Source organism: Ochotona curzoniae, unplaced genomic scaffold (genome assembly GCF_017591425.1).
Source record: "Ochotona curzoniae isolate NIBS_2020 unplaced genomic scaffold, NIBS_Ocur_1.0 contig_2723, whole genome shotgun sequence".
Classification (NCBI taxonomy): domain Eukaryota; kingdom Metazoa; phylum Chordata; class Mammalia; order Lagomorpha; family Ochotonidae; genus Ochotona; species Ochotona curzoniae.
The window spans coordinates 6,776,716-6,804,210 of NW_024465573.1; the positions used below are offsets into that span (position 1 = coordinate 6,776,716).

Here is a 27,495-nt window from a genome sequence, read left to right on the forward strand (position 1 = left end):
ACAGAGACACAGAAGAGATAGAGTAGAAACAGGAATGGAATGTAGAGAGAAGAGAGCTAGCTGCAGATAGAGTTTTTGCCTGCTGGCTTATTCCGTAACTGCCCACAGTGATCAGGGCTGAGCCAGGCTAAAGCTTGGGGCTGGTTGAAGTTTCAGCTTCTTTTGCGTTTGAATATTCAGTTGTCCCAGTAATAATTCTGAAAAGATTGTGCACTTCTTGAGTTGACCTGGCACTCTGTTGGAAAAACAAAATCAACTGTAAACATGAGTTATTTTGGACTCTCTCCATGGATCTACATGTCTATATTTGTGCTAATTCTATATAACTTGGGTTTCTGTAGCTTTTAATATGTTTTGAAATTAATTTAAATTTAAACCTATCATTTTAAATAGGAAGTCCTTTCAATTTATACCATCCACCTATTTCCATAATTTTTTTATTTTTTTGTTAATGCAATTTAAAAATTTATCTTTCCACTTATAATAATCAATTTCAGTTACATAGTTATACAAAACGACAAGCATGTAATCTCCACTCAGCTGAGAAACAACAATGTAATTACAATTAAGCTCCTACGTATACATTCCCAAATATAGTATCTTCACATCTTGAATTTGTTTATTTTCTTGTATGATTTTGTACTTTACTATAGTTTCTAACCACCTGCTCCCTCACCATCCTCTACTATAGTCTCTAAATACTTAATTCTCATCCTCTTTTGAAGAACTGAAAGCTCTTGGAACAGTCATGGCTGAAGAAGTACAATGGCAAGTCTACAAAGTGACCTGTTTCAAATGAAAGGTAAAGATTAATTGTGGGTTTTTTTTGGCCACTTACTATGTTTTCCTTTCCATTTTTCTAGCTTGAAGGATGGACATGAGATTGAGGTAACCACCTTATCACTGTAAGATGACAAGAAAGAGGAATAAGACTGCTATACAATCTTCAGGGCAAAAATGAAAGGAGAAATAATACGGGTACTTAATGTGTGCTACAGCAGAATGCCCTACCTAGACTCCTGCATGAGATAAATATCTGATTTTATCAGCTCTAAAATGCCATTTGTTGTTAAGATACATAGTTATTCAACATACCAGTAGGAAAAAAAATAATAAAGTAATGATGGTAATATAATTTAATAGGCAAGGACATGTCAGATAAATATTTCTTAGAGTCAATGAAACATTTAAAAGTGGGTCTCCATTTTTAAACCATCATTAGCTGGAATTTTACATGCATTGCAGGTGAATGGCTTCCTTGTTGCAAACTTTCTGCAATAAACATACAAATTTAGACTGTTAGTGTATCTGAAAGCAGAGAAACCAAAAATTCACATTTTGCTAGATTTAGCAAAACTGATTTTTGTTTTAGCTCTGCAATCCAAGACAGTTGGGAGAATCCAGTAACCTACAAGCTTGTTAAGTCATCTCTGGAGCCACTTACTGGCAGATTTATTCCTTGCCTTTTTTTTTTTCTCACTCTCTCTGTAATGCACTCCTGCAGACTTACTCCAGCTGACTATGACTGATGAGATACATTCCCTGGACAGTGGGAAAAATGGGGTTGGAGGATCATACTGCATTACTCTGTCATTATCAGCATCCCTATCAAGAGCTGAAACTGCATTGGATTCAGTTCCTACCAAAAAGGCTAATCAATATCATAGCATTTGCATGGTGTTCTTTTTTCTGGTCTCTTATTTTTTAGTCTTTCATCCTAGGAGTGGTAGTAGTCTAGAGTTTTTATTCATCTCTGGAGAGCCCTCATCATCCCTGATTTGGCTTCTCGGCCTGTACATCACATCACCCATGTAACCAATTCCATGCTTAAATCTCTTTGACCATAAGAATATTTGAGGTAGGTTTTCTTTCTGTGATTAGAAATCAAGACAAAAATTTTCAAAAGTTATAGTCCTACATATTTATGGGTACTGTGATGATTTGATACATACATTCAAGCTGTGATGACAGTTGGAACTATTTGAAAAACTGAATCTTAAGTATTAACCTACAGTTATCACATGTTAAGTAAGAAATATGGGAATGTAATATGAGGCATGACTGGATTTGGATTGCCTCCCTACTGGGGAGATGGAAAGTGTGTTTGCGTTATTAGTAATATTTTGGAGTTGAAGAGATATGAAAAACAGTAGAAATAGGGCAGTTGGAAAATGTGGAAGATATTTACAGTCAATTTTTTTCTGACAATAACAATCTGATTTTCCTTTGGGAAATCACCAGTTTGCCACTTTTCAGGCAGTATCTTTGGTATTAACCCCACCACTGCCTACAGGCCTGGTCAATTTGTACATTGCATCTGCCTGGCCAAAGTGACTGCTCAGGAATAGCTAATGCACTGGTTACACTCAAGAAGCAAAGTTAGAGCCTTTGAAAAGGAAGAATACCCTGCTGTTTTGGACTTGGGGTGGGGATGTGCTTGTGATACCCCTAGCACTTTGTCACCTTTAGAGAAGGACATGCTTGAAGTCAGGCCAGGACATGGTAAGGAAAAAGTGAGAAGCATCCAAGAACAGATGATGGCATGTGGGGGCTACTGCTTTCAGCTAGCTGCACCCCAGACTTCAGAGGTCTTAGCAATGTCAGCTGGTAAATTCTTCTATGCCTACTTGAAATATATTTTCTTTCCTTCATTCTGTCTCCCTTCTTCCTTCCTTCCCATTTCTGAAAGAATCCTATATGCATCTATAGATTTATGTACTTACAGATTTTTTTCTCCCTTTCGCCTCTTTTCCATTTTGCTGAAAGAATTCTATTCTGAAATGCTTCTGCATTCATGCACATTCTGGAGCTAAAGATGATTCAAATTTGGTAAAAAGGGAACTTAAAATGCTATCTCTGTACACATACACAAATGTTCTTTTAATATTACCACATGTAGTTCAAGGACAACAGAATTTGGTTTAAAAATTGAAGGTTAATATATTTTCCCCATTCCTGGGGTACATTGCCAATGAAATGGATCCAATAGCATTTGCTATAAGAATTTAAGAAGGATATTTAAAAGATGTTACACTGCCATTTACAGCTCATAAAAGTTTATTAGCATATACTCAGTGGCATTTACTACTCACAGAAATGGTTTTCTCCTCCCTATTTGGAGAATGTTTTCTTCATAAGATTCTATGAATCATTAAAAACTGTTGATCTTTGGGGCTTGATGTGTAGTTAGTGGACATGTACATTACACTGTCTTCACATTTGTCTACAGTCTATTATGGCCTACTTATGATAAAAATCTTCATTTTCGTAAGATTTACTTTCAAAGGTGACGGTCACTTTCCCAAACAAAGTTAATGACAGTCTGGAGATTTTTCAAGCTCTTGAATGACTAGTGATGTTTTTAAAAAGACACTACTGAGGTTTTTTAAAAGTTACTTTTAAACTTAGTTTTGAAAAACAATCGCAAGATTCCAAAATGGGAAAAGAAAATAAATGTAGCTTAGGTTCAAACCCTCTTTTGGGGATGGTGAAATAAAGTTACAGAAATACAAACTGGAGTTGCAGATAAAGCAATTAACACTGAGAACTGCTCTTAGCAACTGCAGTGCAGGAAGAGGCTGTGCGGTCCTCTTCTCTGCATTCCCGTTTACTCTTCTATAAAATACACTACCAATACTCTCTCTTAAATACACTACCAACACTACATACTTGAACTCACAGATAATTTTGGAATTACATATTACTTTCTCTTAATCTATGTGAATCTTATTTATTTTTATTGATGTTTATTTTTTTTTACTTATTCAACCTTTCAACTTCATCTGGCTAAGAAGTATAAAAATTATCAATTTTAAATATTGTTCTATTGCTAAGGTTCATTTTAAAAAGGTAATGTTATATATATGTGTGTGTATATACACACACATACACATATAGAATTTGTTTACTTGACAGAAGGAAGAGCCAGTAGAGACCCAAGCAACATGTTTAGGGCATGGGGCAGAGGGATCTGCAATGGTCCTTCTTGCTACACCAAAGCCCTGCCCCTTCCCCATTCCCTGCCAGCTCTAAAGAAGGTCTCTGATAACTGCTCGGCCAGGTTGTGTTTAACTACCTCTGTATTCACACAGGCTGGGCTGACCCAAATGCCACACAGCAGGGCATGCAGATAACCACAGGGTCTGCATATTAGACAGTAGTATTTCCCAAGCACTTAGCTTGTGCTATGCATCTAGAAATTCCATTAGAACTTTCCAAGTACACTACAAAACACTGAAATGTGACAAAGCAGCACTTCGTTAGCATTAGAAGCTTCCTATAGAATTTTCATTACTTACCAATTCTCAGAATTGTTTGTGACATAGGAGCAATATCATCACTGGTGCCAGAAAGTATAATTTCATGCAAAAAAAAACACTTCTGAATTTTTTAAAACTATTTTTTTACACATAGAATTGCACATAATACAAAATACTTGTTTCACAAATTGAAGTTTTTACAATTATGGGAATGGTTACAATAATGCAGGTAATATTAGTGCATTCATCAGAGTTATTTATTTTCATTGAACTTAACACCAAGCCAAGAATGAATTATTTGTATAAATTGCCTTTAGACTTTGCATTTTTAAAAAAAGAAAAAATTACTTCTACCTCCTGTTACTAAGCCAGGGTAATTAACAACGCTAACGATTAAGTAGTCTGAGCTTTCTATAAACGGGTGATTGTATTCCAATAGTTCATAAATTGTAACTCCTAAGGTTTGGGCTAAACATGTCTATCAAATTGTCATTATCTTAGTTTTAAAGAAAATTACAGCATCTTTGGTAATAGGCTACCAACAAACAGAAACTATGGACTACACCGTTTTTCCAAAGAATCCTGCATTTTAATGAATAGCTGAATAAATAGACATTAATTATGAAATTCACATTAAGATAGAAGAAAATCCAAACATTCTGATTGCTTTATCTCTTAAATTTGATAGCTACAACAAAACATACTACTTATGTTAAGATGAAAATAAGCTGAATCACAGGAGTGTAACTGGGAAGTGCTGGGAGATATATACAATAACATGGATTAGCCATAAAATAAAAGTGTTTATATGTACACTAATTTTTCCTTTCTTGCTTGCATGGAGAAACATTGTTTTATAAAATGGGAAAACACACAGTAGACCACATGCAACAAGGACCAATATAATATGCACAGCAGAATAATCAAATAAGACAAAAGAACAATGAATTTAAAAAAAAAACCTGGAGCTGAACAAAAAAGAGAAAGAAAAGATTGAAACCTGGAATGCCTTCTTATTGAGGTTTCAGAATATAAATTTGTCCACCAAGCTTCTTGATAGTTTTTAAAAGTTTCCACTCAACCACCTATGGTTTAAGTGTAGAGCTAAAAATAAACAATCATATTATACAAAACTTTGTATATTAGCATACAAAAGGTAACAATTTACTTTTTGTATAAAATATAACCTTTTGATAGTATATTTAATTCACATATGTATAAATATAACCCCAAGAATATGTTTTAAGTATTTCTGGCAAAATATTCTTTACAAAAGTTTACAAAACAAGTCATTTATTTATATTTACAAACTTGCACAGAAAAGATCCTGGGCTAGTGATGTTGGTATTGTGTGAAAGAGTGCCTCCAGAAATTTCAAAGACTGAGAGGGCTTTGCCAAACTTTCCAAATCTGTGTTCTTTCTTGACAAGTGATTTAAAGACTTTGTAATAAAGCTGCTTGAGTTAAATGACATTTAATATTTGACTTTTTCAGTATATAACTAAGAGGGCTGAAGATAATATTTGCTCTTCTGTAATGAAGAAAATGAGAGTGCTATTTTGCATCTATCTGAAGTCTGTACATCTTCATTTTATGTCTGATTTCTATGTATGAACAGAGGTCAAATGAAAACAAACAAAAATACCTCTTTGATATGATGCTCAGCCCGGAGGGAGAAAGCCTGGAAGTGAAAGGTCCTCCAGTCATGCATTCATAATCTCACAGAGGAACAAGGGAATATCAGACCTCTATGAACAGACCACATTTTAGGTACCTGTTAACCAGATCCACATAGGTCTAAACGAGGTTGGACTGTTTTTTCTTTCTTACTTATGCATTCTTTTAAACCCCATGACACACATTTTTGTCCACTTGTACCTGCCAAATCTAGTTCTTATCTGTAACCAAAAAAGACGCTATCTTCTCATCTCTGTTTTGGTTTCCAAACTTCCTTCTCTTACAAACCAGTCACTGGTCATCAACAAGTGTAGGGAGCACAGACTCAGTTGCATTCAGTCTTGGGACAAACCAGTGGGCATCAATTACAATAAACACTACTCCTGGTTATGTGTTGTCAAATTCATCTTCTTTGTATCAATGTCCAATATTTTTCAGTGAAATCTGATGTATGCAGGTGTGCATCAATATTTCAGTATAATTAGGACAGCCTTATTTATATTTAAACTTGGTTAGAAATTGATTGTGAAAGCCAAAGTCAAGGTGCACAGCTCTACGTTCTTGTTTCACCAGTAGAAACATGGCATTCCACTGAAGAATAGAATATATAGGAGAACTATAAAAATGAAGGATGAATGTGGAGTTCTGTACTTCACTGGATGTTTTCTAGCTTCTCTTGCTGTCCCTTACTTAGGACACTATTTGGCTACTCCAAGCAAACCTATAATATATCAACCTGTATTGCAAGTTTTACGAAAATTAAATCAGAATGCAGAGTGGATAAATTATACCACAAATAGCTGCTACAACAAATTAAAAACATTTGTTTTTTGTTTCTTGGAATGAGTACCACTTCATGACCTGGTATTTAAGTAAGCTACGGATTCTATTACTTTTCTTTCAGGCAGAAAAGGAGATTAGGAAGCCTATCTTACACAATTAATTACACATCAACATCACAGTTCCTTTTGGATAAGTTGGATACTGTGTCCAGGAGTTTAGGTGGGAAAAGCGATCCAATGCTTTACTTTCAGGTTTGAGATTTTATACAAAAAGTTGGACCAAATCATTCACCACACAGTTGCTTTCTTCTTTCCATTTACAAGCAATGGTGTCTCCATGTAGTCCACCTGAAAAGTCACATATAGCCTTTACAGAGTCCTTCTAAAATATTTTCTTCTAGTACTTGGGGTTTTTATGTTGTTTCCTTGTTCTCTTCAGGAATTGTTCCCCAATATTTCATCAAGATTGATGTCTTTCATCCAGTCATCATTACCAGGTTCTGTCTTCAGTAAAGAATCAATGAAATCAGCATCACTGTTTAGGGCAGGGCCCATGTTGTCAGTCTGTTGATTGAGGAAGTCAAAAGTTAAGTCATTGCCATGGTCAGTTCCTTGAAAAGCCCTGGAACTTTGGTTGGGTGAAGGAAAGTTGTTCGGTGTCAGGGATGGTGGCTGGCTTATGCCTGTCCTCGGCTGATTCAATCCTGTCCCTGACTGATTGAGATTAGGCAAAATCTGTGTATTTAGCTGATTTGGTCTGAGATTCAAACCCCTAAGCGGACCCATGGTTTGTCCATTTAATGTCTGGTTCATTTGATTCATGGGTCTCATCTGCACTGCTGGTGTCAACTGGTTAGGAGGAGCCACTGCCCTCTGGGAAAATTGCTGGCTACCTACAGCCTGCTGCAAAGACTGGTTTTGGGTATAGGATGCAGGTGTAGCTGTGGAGAAACGAATGCTTCCAGACTTCAGGGCTTCCTGTTGTTTGGCTGTTGCTTCTTGAGAGGCCCAGGTTGGTCCTGTTGCGTTGGATGTAATCATGACACTTGATGATCTCTGTGCTGGCACGGTTGCCATGCTATGAGCTAGGTTTGGTCTCAGTTGTGAACTACCTACAGATCCTGCTCCAAAAGTGGTCACACTGTTATTGCTAGTTGGCCCTAAGGCAGGTGATCGGGGCATCAGAGGGTTGTTTTGATTTGTTATCAATTGGTTAGGATTTCTCTGTTGGGTTAGTTGATTCATTCCTGAAGTGGCACTGTATGTGCCAGGTTGATTACACGGAAGATTTCCATACATCCCGAGGTTCTGAACTGCTGTGGCTAATGATGGCATTCTTGTCCCATGGGAAGTAGACATGAGGCTGGAATTGGGGGTTAAAATGGTATGCGTAGAAACTGGGTTTGTCAGAGCCTGGTTAGAGTTTAAACTCACTGTTGATGAACCACCTAAGAAAAGGAAAGGAATTACATCAGTTCACAATAATGTTATTTTCCTCTTTCAAAGCAATTTGCAATAGCTTATGAAAGTTGAAACTGGCTTCAGTAATATGAATAAATTAAGACAAGTAATCATCAGATAATGTTATATAAAAGGGATTGTGGGACCTTGGGGTTTGGGAAGTATTACCCTAGATCATTCCTTCATCAAGAGTTTACACAGTAAAGAAACAGACTAAACATTATCATTGCTTTTCTAGGTCACTAACAGGAGCTGCTAGTCAACCTTTCTTTTTGAATTATCCTTGTATGCTTCAAGTCTAAATTATTAGCCAATTCATGATTTTTTTTTTATTTTACTGCTTACCCTGGGTTCAAATTTTAAAAAAAATGGATGGATAAATCCTAGCACACTATTATTAGATTAGTATTCTTACCTGATGGTCTTGGACGTATGTCCCATTCTTCACCTGCATCATACCCATTCAAGAAACAGCTATAAATGTTAGAGTCAATTTCTCTCTTTAACCATCTAAATTCAGTATAATCATGGCTTTGATGACAACTTCTACATAGAAACTTTTCTGTTTTAGAAAGTGTAGTTACTCTTGCATTACTATCCGACACACTATGAATCACCTTTGCTCATGCACATGATGTTTTTCATTGAGCCCTATTAGTAATTCAGTGTTCAAACCAAGACCCAAATGCCTGCACTAAGCTTTCCTTTATAATCCAGACTCTTCGTCCATCAGGTGTCTTTTGCCTTTCATTAAACACTTGGCAAACCATTGAGCCTGAAAGTCCTTGACAAGTAAACTAATGCCTGTCAATAACTGATTGAATATGGAACCTGAGTCACAGACTGCTGAACTGGAAGACTGCACAAAACAAATAGTGATTAAGCAACATATTGAAATCTTCCTGACTTGGGGAAGTTAAAATCATGATGAGAAACCATCTTGAGATGCAAAAAAGGAGCACCAGAAGGAAAAAAAGAGAGCCTACCACACAGTGAGTTCTCTGAGCAGAAAAATTTTGGTTTGTTCATGGTCATACTCAACAAGTCTATTAGATGGCACAGAGTAGGTACTCAACTGCCAGTACTTGAATGAAAGGACCAACGATTGAAATAAATACAAAATTTTTGGTAAGACATTCTTATGAAATATTCACCCTGCCCACCAAGAAATCCTAGAGAATTAGGTATTGAGAAACAAAGCTACACACACATATGAACATCAGAATGTCAGTGCAGGAGGAGAACGTGTCTCTGCTTACATCTGTTGCTTGAGAATTCCTAGTGTGGTATAAAATCTGGAAGACTGAAGGTTGTATGAAAACACTATACTTGCTATTCATTTACAAATATGCCCCCAACTAGACTACATACTCCTTGAAGGCAGGGGCAATCTCTTATCTCTTCATTCCCTGCACAGAGCCCTGGACTGTGTAATGTTTGTTGCAGAGCAATCAGAACCATGTAGCAGACACTTGAACAATAACTGAGAGTACACAAAATTCTAATGGGACCAAGAGACATTATTTTTGAATCTGGAAAGTTCGTGACAGAAATTTACACTATGAAAATGCTGTTCTGGGGCTGACCTTGTATAATGGGTGAAGTCACCTCCTGCAATGTTGGCATGACATGAGGGCACTGGTTTGAGTCTCAGCTGTTCCACTTTCCATTCAGCTCCCCACTAACGTATTTGGGAAGAGAACAGAAGATGGCATATGTACTTGGGACCCTGCACTAATGTGGGAGACTGAGAAGCTCCTTATGCCTTCTAACTTGTACCTTTAATCAGAATGTATCAATTAGGTTCTTAACGTATAAAAAGCTTGGAAAATGTAGTGTTTCAACTCTCATGGTTACAAAATCAGGATGTCTTTGAAGGACATAAAAAAAAATAGGGCCACATGCTTGAATATAAAACCACACTTAGCAAAATCAGAAAATAAGAAAAAGTAGAAGTGTTCATAAATTCATCCTTGTTCTTTTGTTTCATTTTATTTGAGAGGCTGAGAGATGGAAAGAGAGGAAGAGACAGATAGAAAGAGAGCTTGTCTATTGGGTCATTCCTCCACTGTTTGCAACCTGGAGCCAGTGTCACTCCAGGTCTAAACCAGGAGCCAGAACCTCATTCTGGAGTTCCCAGGTAGGTGGTGGGGGCCAACATATTTGGGTCATGACTCACTGATTCCCAGAATTCACACTGATAGGAAGCTGGACCAGATGCAGAGCCAGAATCAGGACCTGAAGTGAAGGTACTGTGCAATGGAATAGAGCTGTCTGTGCAGCCTCTTAACCAGTGCACTAAATGCCCACTCATTCTGTAGAAAATTTTCTCTATTGTTTCCTGGACCAATGAAAGCAACGAGTAAAAGAGAGCCCTTGGAAACCAATGGCTTACCACATGGAATTGTGGAGAGCTTTGGGCAGAAGAAGTTTGAACAGGTGCTGAATAGAAGGTAGGCAGTACAGGCTGGATTGGAGAGAGGTTCTTTTAGAGTTCAGAGCTGGAAGGAGAAAGATTTTGCAGGGAGTGCTTACCACCTACTAACTTATTTGAGAGGCAAAGAGAGGGACAGAGACAGAAATGAAGGGAAGGATATTTAGGGAAGAAGGGAAAAGAGGAGACAGAGACAGGAGGGAAGAGAGAGAGAGAGAGAGATCCTATCCACTAGTCCATTCCCCAAGTACCTGCAATAGTTGAGCTGCGAGCCAGGAACTCAACTCAAACCACGGGTATGAGGGACTCAATCACTTGAGCTCTCAGTGCTGCCTCCCAGGGCACGCAGTAACAGGAAATCGCAGTCAGGAGAACTGGGAATTGAACCGAGTCACTCCCATATGGGATAGGGACATTTTAACCAGTATCTTAAGCACTAGGACAAATGATCACCTCCCTCCCCCATTTTATATTTAAAAAGTGCTAAGTAGAAGTATTTCTTTATAATTAAAATAAAAGTCACCTTTGGAGTTTTCCAGAGACTTAAAAAAAGAGAGCTTATTTTTTTTTCGACAATTCCTTGTGGCAGTACTATTTATCTATAAAGGAGAAAGCTTGGGAAGATGGGCTCAAATGTAGAGACTAAATGACTAAGCTTATGCAAGTTACAGACGTGATTGTCTAACTGGGGGGAGGTATCCGATATCCTATACCACCTGGATAAGGATGATGATGTTGGGAAGAGAAAGGTTGAACCTAATAACTTAAAAATAGTTAGCTTCTCCGAATTCTCTGAGGTAGCGCAAATGCAGCAACATGTGTAACTAGAGGGCAAGAATAAGAAAGACTGCCTGAGGAAAGGAGTAACATATATTTAAGTGTGTCTTGAAAATTGAATGGGAGTTACAGATCCTAAAATGTAGATGATCCCATCAGATCCCATTAGTAGCATGGGAAAAGAAGAAGATATTGAAAGTCAAGCACTTTTTTCACATTTATGGTTTTTGTACTTTTTAAGAATACTTACCAGAATACTGGGCATTTGGCTGCATATTGCCCACACTTCTTCTTTGGTCTTTGTAGTCCGGGGGTGGCCTTGTCAAGTGTCGCTTTATCTGATCCTGTGGAGCAATTTTCTCCTTGAAAACACAAATGAATATGTAATAGAGTTCATTATTAATTTTCACTTATAAAACCACATATACTATTGTTCAAAAGAGAGTATAGAAGCAATCTACCATAGCATTGTTTCTTTCTAGCAGAGTTTTTTTAAAGATTTATTTTATTTTTATCACAAAGTCAGATATACAGAGAGGAGGAGAGACAGAGAGGGATATCTTCCATCTGTTAATTTACTCCCCAAGTGACCACCAAGGCCAGTGCTGGCCAATCCAAAGTTAGGAGTCAGGAATTTCTTCCAGGTCTCCCACACGGGTGCAGGGTTCCAAGGATTTAGGCCGTCCTTGAGTGCTTTGCCAGGCCACAAGCAGGGAGCTGGACGGGAAGCAGGGCTGCCGGGATTAGAAATGGTGCCCATAGAAGGTCATTGTGCAGTTTTCAGAGTGCCAAATATCTGTTCATGGACGTTTGTCTCTCTCTTTCCCACTGTTTCATTCTAAAAGCATAGCAATTCGCCAGGTTTCCTATAAATCTGTCTGGGGTCAGATGCATTTAGGTTTTTGGAATAAAAGAGTTGGAAGCTAAGGGAGGAAATAGGAACATTCTTTTAATATTGTAAATACCCTAGATTTGTTGTTGGGTCAGTTACTTGTTGAAGCAAAGGAGAACACATATTATGGTGGGCCATGGGGTGTGTTGGCAGGCACAGGTAGAAACAGCATACCATAGGATCTGGACTTCGGGTAATTTGGGTAGGACCTAAGCCAGTTTGGATTGAAGCTATAAGAAAGTGAGATTTTATGATTAAGTAATGAACTAGTCAGCACTCATTTAATAAGAAAGGGAGATATTTGGTACTCTAGGGGCTGCACAATGACCTTGTTTGTACATGATTTAGTCAAAATTATAATGAGGACTTATTTTGTCTCATTTTATTATGGGCTTATAGTAAGAGTGTCTGAGGTTGATGCATTTTTAAAGATTTTATTTATTTTTATTTGAAGGACAGAATAACAGAGGAGAGACAGAGATCTTCCATCTGCTGATTCACTCCCTAAATGACCCGCAATGGCTGGAGCTGAGCTAAACCAAAGCCAGGAGCCAGGAACTTCTTTCCAGATCTCAAATATGGGTGAGGGTCCCAAGGATATGAGCCATTCTCCAATGCTTTCCTAGATAAGCAGCGAGCAGGATCAGAAGTGGAAAAGCCAGGACATGAACAAGGACCACACTGAATACCAGTACTGCAGGTAAAGGATTAGCCTAGCATGCCATGATCTGGCCCCTGAAGTTGATCTTTCGTAAGAATGGTATGTCCGATACAGAAAGAAATGGCTAATCTATGAGCACCACATCAGTGATGGACATTAAGAACTGCTTTTTTTTTCTTAGTACAGATCAGGAAGTTTATAGTATTGCTTTATTGCAATGTGGTATGCATCCCAAAGCAGCCTTCTGTAATGAATAGGTAGGTAAATTAGCTGTAAGCCAAACTTTCACTGCCCACTGTAGAACTCATTTAAACAGTGCTTCTCTCAGTTTCCCATCCAATTGCAAACAGTCAAAGCAGAATAAATCTTCTCTAAAGAGGTAAAAAGGCCATACAACAACAAAACAAATTCAAATGCTTGTTTCTAAAACCCCAAAACTTGAAAAAATGTTCTTGGACATTAAAAAAATCATAAAAAAGCACAATTTTGATGAACTAAGTGTAAATGAACCAAAAACATATGAATTGTGTTTTTTTTAAACATGGGTTTACAAATTAAGGGGAAAAGTGGTTGCTAAAATTTTTTTCTTGTTTCTGCCCAGACCTTAAATGTATAAGAAATAGCTTAAGATGTTCCATGAACCCATTTATGGTGATGTGCGGCTCTCCCTGTTGCAAACTTTTGTTTAAAACAACAGTTTAGGATTTTACGTGAAACATCAGACTTTTTGGAATTTTCTCTTTTCCAAAAACATCTGTTATTTTTTTTCCTATATAATTAGGTGTTTTGGCTCTTTCCACTGAAGATAATAAGATGGATGTGTGTGTGTGTGTGTGTGTGTGTAAATTACCAGGTCTTTGATTATCTGTCATAGACTGGTTATAATTTGGATTTGTATTTAAACAGCTATAATCTAATTCTATATATTTTTATAAATACTTATTATTTATTTTTATTGGAAAGTTATATATACAGAGAGAAGGAGAGACAAAGAGGAAGATCTCCTGTTTGCTGATTCACTCCCCAAGTGACCAAAATGGCTGGTGCTGCACCGATCCAAAGCCAGGAGCCAGGAGCCTCCTCAGGGTCTCCCATGCACGTGTAGGGTTCCAAGGCTTTGGGCCATCCTTGACTGCCTTCCAAGGCCACAATTAGGGAACCAGATGGGAAGCGGGACAGCTGGGACATGAAACAGCGCCCATATGGGATCCTGGTACATGCCAGTTGAGGACTTTAACCACTAGGCTATTGTGTGAAATTCCCAATTCTATATTTTTAAAAAACATTTTTTGGGAGACAGACACATGGGCATGTACAGCAAGGGCTGTCTTCTTGGAACCATATCTATGGAATACATAAGATTCATTCTCTTTATATCAATAAAAATTAACACAAAAAGTACAAATTCTGGGGAAAAATATGACATGAAAACTAACACAATTGGAAAATCCTCAGTGCCACTGTGTAGGAGAAAAAGGACCTTGATGGAAAACTACAGCGAGCTAAGTAAATTACAGACTTCAGTTGGAGATCATATGCCAACAATTAGTTCATTCATTGATCCAAAAATGTACCATAGTAACGCAAGAAGTTAGTGATAAGATGAAACACGTGTGTCTGTATAGGTGTGAGTATGTACATGGAAACTATACAATCTGCTCAGTTTTCTGTAACTGTGAAACTTCGCTTAAAATTAAGTGAATACAATATCTGATAAAAACTAAAAGAAATATTTTTGAAGATCATATTGTTGCTTTGCCAAGTGTTAATACATACATCTCTGGAAACTTTTAAACTCCTTGTCCCAAACCAATCAGATCTAATGGCTTTGCTATATGGGCATAACTTAGAATAGTCAGGTTACCACTTTATACTGGAAAATAGCAAAGACAATGCTCAAGTATCAAATGGAGGCAGGTAACATTTTATGAGGAGATGATATTACGCTTCTACACTGTTGAAAAACAGGTTGCTCCTGAAATTACTCCAATGTGACAAGAAACATAACATATCAACTTTTAAAGACTTTATGATAGCCCCATCTCGGATCTGACAAAAACCGTTGCTGTGGTGTGTGTCTACCCTGCTTCAGTTTCCCTATGGGCAAACATGTGGGATGTGGATAATTTTAGGACTGCCCTCCTATTGTAGCCTAATCCTTTAATTCTGTAAAAACTTAGCATGGTGCCTTGGCACAGAGTCATTGCACAGTACATGTTGGTAAATAATTACTACTCTTCTCTCTGCTTCATGTTTCATTCGTGGGTGGGAAGATAATAGAAAGTAAGCATAACAAACTTTTCAGGGTAAAAACATCTCAATTTAGGCATTATCTGGCATTGCCAACTGACTGCAAATAACTACAAAGCTTATGCTAATGGAAAGTGGTATCAAAGACTGTTTCTTCCTGGATATGCAAAAAAGCCCAGGAACTCTCAATGGTGTCCAAACAAAGAGAAATGTGAATGGTTTCATTAAAAAATCACAAAAACCAGCAGCCTCATTCTCATTCATCCCTCACAGCCTTTGCTATTGCCCTTTGCACCTGTCCCAGTGGCGACTCAACTGGGGCTCAGCGGGAGTTGGACCAGTGTTGGATAGAACCCTCTTGGAATGTGTATAAACATTTGCTTGCCTTTTAATCAGAGCTACAAATCTAGAAATTCAACCTCTGCATATCATAATTTATCAAATTAGTGTCGAGAGTAATAAAAATAAATATATGTTCTCTCATACAAGGCAACTTCATGAAAAATACAAGACAAATTGAGATACAAGTGAACAAGTATACACATATATTCTCATAAATGGAGACTAGCATACTGGCAAGTGAAGATGTGTTGCAATATGCAACTCTGCTTACTCCTGAGTAAAAGATGTACTCCCAAGCAAACAGTTAAATATACTCTGACAATTTGATACTAGAATTTCTACTATTGCCTATACCTATAATACCACAATACACTTAAATAGCAGAATGTTGAACTTGTAAATGTTACTAAAGTATTTTACTACTGTAATAAGGGGGGAAATGGTGGGTAGGGAAGATGGTAGGTGGTGAGGGAGGAAGGGGAGTGGGAGGGAGAAATCGCTATAGCTACAAAAACTGTATCATGGAAAAAGATAGTAATAATAATAATAAAAGAAAAACACACATCTAGTAAGTTAATCTTGGATTACTTTTGTTTCTGAGTTACTTAGTTTGAAAGGATAATTTAAAGAAGGAGAGGAAGCAATAGACTAGAGTTTTCAAAACTATGCTCTGCAGAAAATACCACCTGTGACTCAGGCAGTAGCTCCTCTACATCTCACACATTAGGGCGGTGCTCAGTCACCTATCAACTTATTTTTTAGCATTTCTTATTTAAATTTATTTCTCACTATTTCTTCTATACACTCCAGGTTCTCAAATTATTACATTTGCCATTCTTCCAAAAATATATGCAATTATTAAATTCTTATTTATGCTTTTCATTGTTAAATATTTAGAAATAAAAGTACAATCTCCAACTAACAAATATACAGATAGCTAGGATGAGCTTTTTGGTTCTTTTACCATTAACCTACAGCAGGGGATCCCACCAACACCTTTGTTTAGAGTTCTATAGTCCTTCAGATCAAAATCAAATTTTCTGGGCCCGGCGCGGTGGCACAGTGGTTAAAGGTCCTCGCCTTGCACGCCCGGGATCCCATATGGGCGCCAGTTCTAATCCCAGCAGCCCCGCTTCCCTTCCAGCTCCCTGCCTGTGGCCTGGGAAAGCAGCAGAGGACTGCCCAAGGCTTTGGGACCCTGCACCCGCGTGGGAGACCCGGAGGAGGCTCCTGGCTTCGGGATCGGCATAGTATCGGCTCGTTGCGCTCACTTGGGGAGTGAATCATCGGACGGAAGATCTTCCTCTCTGTCTCTCCTCTCTGTATATCTGTCTTTCCAATAAAAAATAATAAAAATAAATCTTAAAAAAAAATCAAATTTTCTTCTTCCGGCAGATTGCCCTAAATCTTTTCAAGACATATTTAAACTCTCTCTAATATGTTTTATCTTGCTCTGTTTATACTTTTGCTATAAAGCAGCTCTTGTTTTACATTCTTAAAAGCCTCTCCATTGTGTTTCAGCCAATGAGAATCCTGGTCCTTCAGGCTCTATTACTTGGCGTCTCATCCTGTGTTTTCCTCACAAAAGCAACATGTATTGCTGACTGGAACCATCCCCTCTCTGCCTCCCATTTTCTCCTTCATCTTTAGTTCTTTGGTAGAGATGACTTCCTCTCTGAAGTCATTCCTACTATTTCCCAAAGCATTTCTGTCAATCACATACAATTATCTATTTACTTGACATCCTCAGTAGGACCTTGGAATGTTTAGAGAAGACAGAAGGGGCGTGTTACTGGTTATCTTTCCACGTAAATGATTAGGTATTGAATCACTGCGCTCTGCATTTCTAACTCTTACCCATGGATTTGCCTTCCCTCCCCCCCACCCCTCTTTCTATGAATCTGAGCTCTAGTAACCCGGAGTTGATTAACTTTGCTCCTTTCTTATTTCAGTTGGCCAAATGTTAGAAGGGACAGATTGAGACTACTGGTGATAGGGCCATGGATTAGGTGATAAAAAAAACATTTGGATCAGTTGCTGAGTATATGAGTATATCTGAAAATATAGAAAGTATGAGCAGATAAATATTGAAGCTGACTTAATGTTTGGTATTATGTGGGAAACATGACCTTGTATGTTTTAAAAGCTAACAAAAAATATGGTCAAAGTGGGGAATATCATTTCAATTTTCTCTTAAAAAAAGTTCCCACATTCTAAGATGTTTTATTTTGGAAGCCAATTCTTAGTTTTGAAACTCCATGTTGGCTTTCAAAACCCATTTATCTCAAAAACCAGTGTGGATTTGAATTGATTCAAGCTCTGTTCTCTATTTCTGCTCCCCTCGGGGCTGGGGAATAACACTGGTTTCTTTTGCTTGATTCCAGTGTCCGTGGTGGTCATTCTAGACATTCCTCAGCAGGGCAGGGCTAGTGAGCTGAGGTGCTGTGCATTCCAACTGTCCAGGAGCTGGTAAATCAAGTTTGTTGGCTTTCTGCAACACTAGAACGGTATGGAATTAGCTTCTCTTACAGCCAGGATATCCTTGTTGCTGTCAAGTCAGTAGGCATAAACAGAAAGGGCAGTAAGTAGAAATGGGAAAGAACAAATTCCCTCTATTGGGTCCGTTAGCACACGCAGGAGAAGCCTTACCGCATCAGCCAGCATCTGATGTTGCAGAAGAAGCTGCTGCTTCTGTTCCAGGATCTGCCTCTGAAGTGTCTGCTTCTTTCCTATCAACTGCTGATTCAACAGGGATTGTTGGGAGTTCACGAAACCGCTTCCAGTGTTTGGATTTGAGCAAGGGTTGGGACTTGGATTGGGGCCTGTGTTCTGGCCTACCACAGACTGTTGATCCTAAAGAAGAGAAAGGAGAGGAAAGCTACTGTGAATCAAAAGAAGAAAATCGTAGCATGAAGATCGTAACTTAGATTACAAACATTTTATTTTTTCATCTTGTTAAAGAGCAAACATGGTTAATGGACTGGAGATAAAAGAATCGCCTTTGAAGTGTAGAAGAAATAAGCACCCATCACAGCAGCCAGTGCAGCTGGGTCACTGACATTAGCGCCTTGGAAAACCTCCCTTATAACTCTGATGGTGGAATCTCCAATTCCAGAAGGTTTTTGTAGAATCTCAAACAAAATTACCATAAGAACATGTAACAACCCTCTCCAAACCCCAGGGACACAAACACATTGCAGAATCACTGAGAAATAAGTCCTTCCTTTTTCCTAGAGTTCCCAAGAAGCGCTGACTTTGCAAGAGATATGTTGCAATTCATGGGCTTGTAGCTTTAATAATCATTTTGCATCTAGGACATTTTGCCTCATCCAGCTGTCTGTGACAGAAAGGCAGGAAAACCTGTTGGTTTTTGTTTCACCAACACTCTGACACTTGGAAGGCACTTCTTTTTTCAGGTTCTTGATCATCATTTAAAAATTTCAGCGCACTAACCAATGAAAGAAAAAAATTCACAAATGATGAGACAGTATTTATTAAAAACTCACATATTTACTAATATTGGATATGATAAATTTCCATCCCATATTCTAGATTGTATTCTACATATGTTTGTACACACATACATATATAATATATATGTTATAAGAAGACTAGAACATATGATCCTAATCTTGGAGAGTGTGTCACTTTGGTGAGATTTCTAACATGTATGATTAAAGAGAAGGTAGCATCGAAGGTGGATGGTAGAAGTACTAAGTCAGATGGTTTACACTCTGATGACAAGCACCTGGGAAGCAGGTTATAAGGCAGACGCCCAAGCTTAGCTCCAAGAGGCTGTAGACCAGAGTACTGTTCAGGTGATTCCAAGGTTGACTGGTTCTGTGGATGCATTTTGAAAAATTCAGGATATTTGGTGGCAATAAAATCCAATTCATTCCCCAGCTGTGCTGAATGATATTGCAAGAGAAGAAAAGATAAAGCAAGAGGTAGTGTTGTAGTGTGGAGAGGGTTAAACCATTGCTTGCCTTGTCAGAATTCCCTGGCAGAGGGCCACCTAAAGTCCTGGCTTCCCATCCAAGCTTCCTCTTAACATAGCAGGGAAAGTCTTGGATGATGGGTGGGCCTCTGTCAACTATGTGGGAGACCAGGATGAAGTACCTGGCTCCTGGATCTGCTGTTGCATGCATCTGGGGAGTGCATCAGCAGATGGAAGATCTGCCTATTTGTCAGTCTGTCTTTCAATTTTTTAAAAAAGAGTTAAAGCAGCTCTGATGATATGATGCCTAATGAGTAGTATTAGGAAAACTATTCGTGAAAATTCTCCTCCATTTAATCCCTTTCACTTTGTTCAGTTATCTGCTGAACTGTCCAAATAAAGCCACCAGTCCAGAGCTTGGGGATGTAAGGAAACTGGTTTTGCTTTAGTAATCCCTGGGCTGCAGGGCTCACTAGTTGCCTCAAAAGCAAAGGGATAGAGTTCGGCGTGGTAGCCTAGAGGCTGAGGTCCTTGCCATACATGCACCTGCATCCCATATGGGCACCAGTTCTAATCCCGGAGGCATTACTTCCCATCCACTTTTGTGCTTGTGGGCTGGCAAAGCTGTCGAGGACAGTAAAAAGCTTTGGGACCCTGCACCCTTGTGGGAGATCTGGAAAAGGCTCCGAGCAACATACAGGACCCATCATCGAATACATTTACTGCCATGACAAGCCAGTTCTTTCAACATTAAAGCCACCACAGTTCCTGGGTCCTGCTGGCCACCAGGCATGTGGCCAGCATGATTTGCTCTTCATATGGATACTACATCTAGATCAGTGGAGCTGAGTGTCTGAGAAGAGTGGAGAAGGAGGTGTGGAGCACTGACAGTTGAAAGAAAAGAAAGCAGAGTCTAAGGCAGGTGAAAGGGCAAGGAGAGACTGGAGAGCAGTGCAGGCCGACATTTTGCAGGCAGTGGTGGGCCCTCCAGCACTCCAAGTCAAACAGGAATGACCTGATTTTTCCCCCTTTCCCATGTTATGATACAGAATTACAGGGTAGATTATGTGTGTGTGTGTGTGTATGTTTTAAAGATTTATTTCATTTTCACTGGAAAAACAGATTTACAGAGAGAAAGAAAGAGATCTGTCTGCTGATTCACTTCACAAGCAGCCCTAAACAGAGCTCAGGCGATTTGAAGCTAGGAGCCAGGAGCTTCTTCTGGGTCTCTGACGCAGGTGCAGGATCCCAAAGCTTTGGGCCGTCCTGGACTGCTTTCCCAGGCCACAAGCAGGGAGCTGGAAGGGAAGTAGAGCAGCCAGGACATGAACCGGCACCCACATGGGATCCTAGCACATGCAAGGTAAAGATTTAGTTACTGAGCCATTGCACTGGGCCCAATTTTATGTTTCTATGAAGTGATTGGCAATCAAGGAAATAAATTCAATATGTTTTTCTGTTCAGATTCCTGGGTAGAGCTATACAGGGGACTTCGCAGCTGGATTCAGATTCCAGTTCTAATGCATAGTGGTTGTGTAATTTAAAAAAAGTTAATTAACCTTTCTAAGACTTAATTTTCTTATCTGTAAGATAGAAAAAATAGCAGTACTGATTTCATAGCATCCCTGTAAGAATTAGAAAAGATAATACAATGCCTACTGCATCATCAGTTCTTAATAAATGGCAGCTGTTCATAAGGGTTAACTTATTTCAACATACATGAGCAATGGTTCTGTTTTTGTTGCTTTTGTTTTTGTTTTTTTCATTGTGAAGCAAAGGAGACCTGCCTTGCAGATTGCAGAAAATTGTTCTGTATCAACTTTATCAAACAGGTAGGTAGGACTCTCAGTTACATACAGAGTTGGGAAAAAGCTTTCCTTCCTTTTCCTTGGAGACACCAGATTATAGGATAGGTATCATTTCCTGCCTTATGGGGTGTGCTTCCTTCCTGTTGGTTAGGAACTCAGGTACTTTGTTTTGGGTATGTTGTTCTTCATCTAATACCCAAACCTATATTCACAGAGCAACCAGCATACATTTACTATGTACCATGCCTTTGTTGCCACATTTATAAAATGATGAAATTCATATAGTTGACATACCATTAGATCATGTGAAATTTAGCACAGTGTCTTGTACTCAGGAAGCCTGACAAATTTAAATGTTCAATTGAAACTTGATTATTTTTGTATTGTTGTATTAGAAAGATGTTTGAGGTACAGTCTTTACACACACACACACAGAGTAAAATTGTTAACATCTCTTCCTGAAGAACTCCCACGGCAAGCGTGCTTCATGGCTGTTATGGAGGGCTTGCACACATCATGGCTTAAACCCAGGTTGACCCCTGTGCTCTCCAGTTTACCACAGTCTTCACTATTTCTTATTCTATTCCACCTACCCATTCTCCTCTATTAACCTGGAACAAGCAGGCATTTCAGTTTAAAATTACTATTTTCCATTTTTCTGTGAAGATATACACACCATGTATACATACACATATTCAAACTTAGGACAGTAAAAATCAATGCATACTAGACCTGGTGTGATAGCTTAGTGGTTAAAATTCTTGCCTTCAATGTGCCAGGATCTCATATAGGCGCTGGTTCTAATCCCGGCAGCCCTGCTTCCCATCCAGCTCCCTGCTTGTGGCCTGGGAAAGCAGCAGAGGATGGCCCCAAGCTTTGGGACCCTGCACCTGTGTGGGAGACCCGGAAGAGGCTCCTGGCTCTTGGCTTTGGATTGGCTCAGCTCCAGCCATTGCAGTCACTTGGGGAGTAAACCATTGACGGAAGATCTTCCTCTCTGTCTCTCCTCCTTTCTGTATATCTGCCTTTCCAATAAAAATAAATAAATCTTAAAAAAAATCAAAGCATACTAATTTCTGTTAAATGCCTTAGTATCAAAACCAAGATCACCCAAAACCCAGTTTAGTTATGAATACATCTGTATTGATTCATTTAATACATTTTCCTATTAAAGCTGCCTATTTTTCAGATACTAAAAATTTATTCAGAAATAGGAAAAATGAAAGGAAAGAAAAATGGTGGTTGAGTGCTCTATGTTAACAAAGCTGGTGACCCTTGTAATGATTTACAAAAAAAAAATATGAAAAATAGCTCAAAGATTAAAAAAAAAGATGCATGTTCTAAGAAAATGGAACTATGTATCTTTCTCTTTCTAACCGAACAGATGGGATGTACTAAATTTAGCTTTGTTCCTTCACAGCATCAGAAGATATTTTAGGACCATTTTCCCTAGAGTCCAAAGGATTGTCCAAATTTGTGCTGGTGTGTTGAGAGGTTCCCTGGTGTGGAGCAAAGAGTTAGATAAGCTCTCTTTTGGAATTTTGGAAAAAAAAATTTTTGAACATTGCAGCTTGTATTCCAAGGGCCGTTCCCTGCCCTCTACTACACATATTCTTCCAATTCATGATCGAAGTAATATTTGGCTGTTGCCACATATTTTTGCCCTTATGTTAGCTGTGAAACCCAAAACACCTCCTTACACAGGCTTGCTGTCATTGCCAAGATGTTGTGCAAACTGGTACATAAAATATTTTGAGAGAAAAACATGCTTCAGTGCATTGGCTTTGATTCCCATATTCAGATTCACTCTGACTTAAAGGGACTTAATGAAAATCATCTGTTTTTTCCTCAACATTCAGTTTCTTCCTGTTGAAGGACACTTCAACTGCACATTAAAAGCAGCACATCATAAGCTTATGTGGATGATAACATGTACATACTATATGAGAGCACATGACTGATTATGAATGAATTAGGTTATTTCCATTGATGCAGTCTCCATATTTTTTTATCTCCACATTTTTAAAAAGGGAATTTAAACAATTCAATTTTGTTAGTTTGAGAGGCAGACAGAGACAAAAAGAACTCCCATCTAGTAATCTACTTTCCAAATACCCACAGCAGCTGGGACTGACAACATGGGCCAGGAACTGAATCTAGGTCCCTGGGGAGTCGGCAGGGGCCCCATTGCTTGAGCCATCCCCTCTGCTTCCCAGAGCTTGCATTAGTTGAAAGCTGCAGTCAGAAGCTAGAGCCAGGCACTCTGATGTGGCATGTGGGTTTCTCAAATGCTAGGGCAAATACTCATTCCCAAGTAGTAAAATAATAAAATGCATGTGTATAATCACAAGCCATGTGACTTCTTCAAATTATGAACTTGAGTGATCTCTCACTTGTGGTGTGTGTGTGTGTGAGGGCGGATTTCTGTATTCTTATAGGGTTCTGACACTGGTTTATATTTAGTATTTTCTCACAGATAGTTGTTCACATGTTTGTAAGTGTGTGTATTTATCTGAGATTTTGAAGTCCTTTCATCGTTACAAACAAGTCACTGAAATGGGGCAGTATGCCAGTACCTTTTGAAATACGACTAAATAATCTTGAACTTTGCTTTAATCAGCACGGAAATGCTAGGCTGATGAAACCACGTTTATATGCTTTTAATAAAATTCTATCTATAGTTAACCCATGTGAAGAATTATTATCTTCTTTCTAGTCTTAATCATTCAACAGAAATTTAATTGAGCATCTACTATTCATCAATCATTATTCTAGACCTTGGGATAAAACAAACAAAAAAGATCTTGTGAACTTAAAACAAATACGTTTTGTGAGTTTTCAAATCAGAATCTCTTAATGAAATAAATATTTTTCCAACAATGCCATCTCACCAAAAAGGATTTGAGACCATAGTTCCAATACTTCTCAGGCTGTATGAAGTGATTCTGAATTTTCACCATCATTCACTTTTGAGCATCTTCTTCCCCTAAGGCTTTGGCCTTCTCATCAGGATTTTACTGCTATGTTCCTAACCATCCCCTTTCTGCTTGCTCACCTTAAGGTTAGTTTAAAATGATCTAAAATCAGTATAGAATATCTCATAATAAATTCATATGTATAGTTTAAGAAATTCTTGCATTCTAGTCTGTCATTTCAGAAGAACTTGGCAGTCCAGCGCTGTGTGTAGTGAGCTAAGCTGTTTGCCTGTGATACTGAATTCTGTATGAGCAAGGTTCTGGGTCCTGGCTGTTCGACTTCTGATCCAGCTCCATGCTAATGCACCTGCAAAATGCCTCAGAGGATGTCCCAAGTGCTTGGGCCCCTGCCATGCACATGAAAGACCTGGGTGAGGCTCCTGGTTCCTGGCATCAGCTCGGCTCAGGAGTGGTAGCCTTTTGGGGGAGTGAATAAACAGATGAAAGACTTCTCATTGTGTTTCTGCTTCTCTCTCTTTCTTCTCTCTTTCACTTCCTCTCTCTCTCTCTCTGTAACTCTGACCTTCAAAGAAATAAATCTTTAAAAGAACACAAAAAAGCATCCCTGGTGACAGCCTAGCAGCTAAGGTCCTTGGCTTGCACGTATCAGGTTCCTGTCCCACCTGCTCCATTTCCATCTAGCTCCTGGCCTGTGGCCTGGGAAGGCAGTTGAGGATGGCTCAAAGTTTTGGGATCCTCACATGCTTGGGCAACCCGGAAGCGGCTCCGGGCTCCTGGCTTCAGATCTGCGCAGTTACAACCGTTGCTGTCACTTCGGAAGAGATTCAGCAAACGGAAGATCTTCATCTCTGTCTCTCCTCCTCTCTATATATTTGAGTTTCCAATAAAAAGAAATAAACCTTAAAAAATACAAAAAGCTAGATATTTTTATGGAATTGGTATAATCTAAAGAATTAGTCACAAACTCTATGCAGACAAGATTCTTTAGACTATATAGCAAAAACTCCTTTATATAGAAAAACCTTTAGGTGTCTTTTCACTCATCCACCCACCCATGCACCCATCCATCCATCTAGTCTCGTCCCCAAACAGCAACTGCTTCTAACATTCTTTGCCTGATGACCATGCAACCTCTGCTTAAATTACAGAAACATAATTCATTTAGAATACTCTTTAGAATTCCAAGCTGTTCTTTAAACATATATGATTGAAGAAAATGCTAAATACAGACTTTGCAACATTGGGATTCATTCATTCATTGAATTTTTAAAAATTTTTAATTGGAAAATCAGATATACAGAGAGCAGGTGTGACAGAGAGGAAGATCTCACTTCCATCGATTCACTCCCCAAGTGACCACAATGGTAGTGCGTTGGAATTAGCCAATCCTAAACACAGATAACAAAGGTTTTTGGAGTGTAAATCCTACTGCTTATTCATATTTTTAAGTTCCTTTCTGTAACATTAAGAGAGAATATATTTTCCAGAACCATCTCAAGGATGTTAGGAGATTGGTAAATCAAGTATATGAGACCAAACCTTTTAGCTGGACAAAATCAAAGCATGACATGATTAGTTTACATTGGTAGGGAGTGGGATGCATGGTTTAATGTATGGAAAACCTAGCAAAAAATGTTTTCTCGAATTTGCTGCTTCATTGATTTAATATCTTGTCTATAGATTACCTGAGATGTACTTATCCAATGATTTTATAAGTTATGCTTACAAACCTGTGAGAAATGAAGGGAACTTGGACTCTTAAATAGCATCCCTTTTACTGAAAGGAAAAATAATCTGTATTCCCTATCATTAACTGTGCATCACTTGTAGGTAGATTGAAGCCTTTCTGAAAAAAGTTGATATTTGAAAAATCAGGAATTAACTCCACATTCTCAGGTCTACTAGCAAATCCAATATGCCCTCTTTTAAAATTTTGGGATAGGGCCCGGCACGGTGGCACAGTGGTTAAAGGTCCTCGCCTTGCACGCCCGGGATCCCATATGGGCGCCGGTTCTAATCCCTACAGCCCCGCTTCCCTTCCAGCTCCCTGCCTGTGGCCTGGGAAAGCAGTCGAGGACGGCCCAAAGCTTTGGGAACCTGCACCCGCGTGGGAGACCCGGAAGAGGCTCCTGGCTTCGGACTGGCATAGTATCGGCCCGTTGTGCTCACTTGGGGAGTGAATCATCGGACGGAAGATCTTCCTCTCTGTCTCTCCTCTCTGCATATCTGCCTTTCCAATGAAAAAATAATAAAAATAAATCTTTAAAAAAAAATAAAATTTTGGGATAAATACTTGAAAGAATAGTGTGTAAGAAGAAAATCTTGTAAATCTCAGTGACAAAGAGTAGAGGGAAGGCTTGGCCCACTGGGTCTTTAAAAAATACCTGTAAATCATGGTCTGTACGTAAGAGATGTTCAAGAAAAAATGTTAACTAATAAGAATGCTGAGATCAGTATTCTTTGATTTTAAGGCAATGTGAGGGTTCTTTTAAAAGGGACTGATTTCCATAAGAGGCAGAATGGGGTCCAGTCAGATATACCCTAAAGAAGCAAACAAAAATATCTCTGGTTTTATTAAAATGCATTGCAGTATTGATTTGTTGACTTCAGTCATTTCTACTGTTAAAGCCCTTTTGTGGGTAGAACAGTGACGTAGTAGCTACAACAGAGCAGGCAGTTGTTGGGCAGGTACTGTTAATATAAAAAAAAAATCTAAAAAATATTTGTCTTGTTCTAGGCATCAGAGTAAAATGTCTCTGTGTTTCTTTTATTTTGGAAAGAAGGGGGACATATAATGATTTCCTCCTGACCAAAATGAGGCAATGTAAGTGATTTGAGATCCATGAGAGTATTTTGGCATGCAATGATTGCCCTTTCTTTTTCTTGGCTTCTAGTGCTAGGCATCTGCAATTTGCAAAACAAACTCAAGATGCAGTCGGCAGCTGGGCAAGTCTGTACAGTGGATCTCACAAACTGGTTTGCTAGTCAATCAATCTTTCTTTTGCACTCCCCTTCTCCCCCCCCACCTTTCTTCTTTTCCTTTCTTTCCCTGTCTCAACGAACTAACTGCTCAACTGTTCCTCCAGGCCATTCATCTTCTGCACTGTCTGCTGATGAAGCCATTTATTTATCTCTATGCCTGAGAAATGAGTAGCCTTGACTGTTTCAGGTTCCTTACAAGCCCTCAGGTCTGCCAACTTCATGTTGTTTTTTTGGGACATGGATAATGGGGGCGCTGTGCGTCGCTTAAAAAATTGAATAGTTGTTGCTTGATGCACA

The 27,495-nt window shown here is 38.7% G+C and overlaps 1 protein-coding gene across 1 annotated transcript in view; it reads right to left on the reverse strand.

The window, feature by feature from the left end:
• Positions 1 to 4,381: 4,381 nt before the first annotated feature.
• MAML2 (mastermind like transcriptional coactivator 2) overlaps positions 4,382 to 27,495 on the reverse strand; it is a 334,519-nt gene continuing 311,405 nt past the window's right edge. The window contains exons 3-5 of the mRNA XM_040976840.1: positions 18,185 to 18,388; positions 11,641 to 11,752; positions 4,382 to 8,166 (exon numbers count right to left, since the gene is read on the reverse strand). Of these exons, the coding sequence (XP_040832774.1) occupies positions 7,154 to 8,166; positions 11,641 to 11,752; positions 18,185 to 18,388 (1,329 nt within the window). The 3' untranslated portion in view covers positions 4,382 to 7,153. The remainder of the gene's footprint in view (positions 8,167 to 11,640; positions 11,753 to 18,184; positions 18,389 to 27,495) is intronic.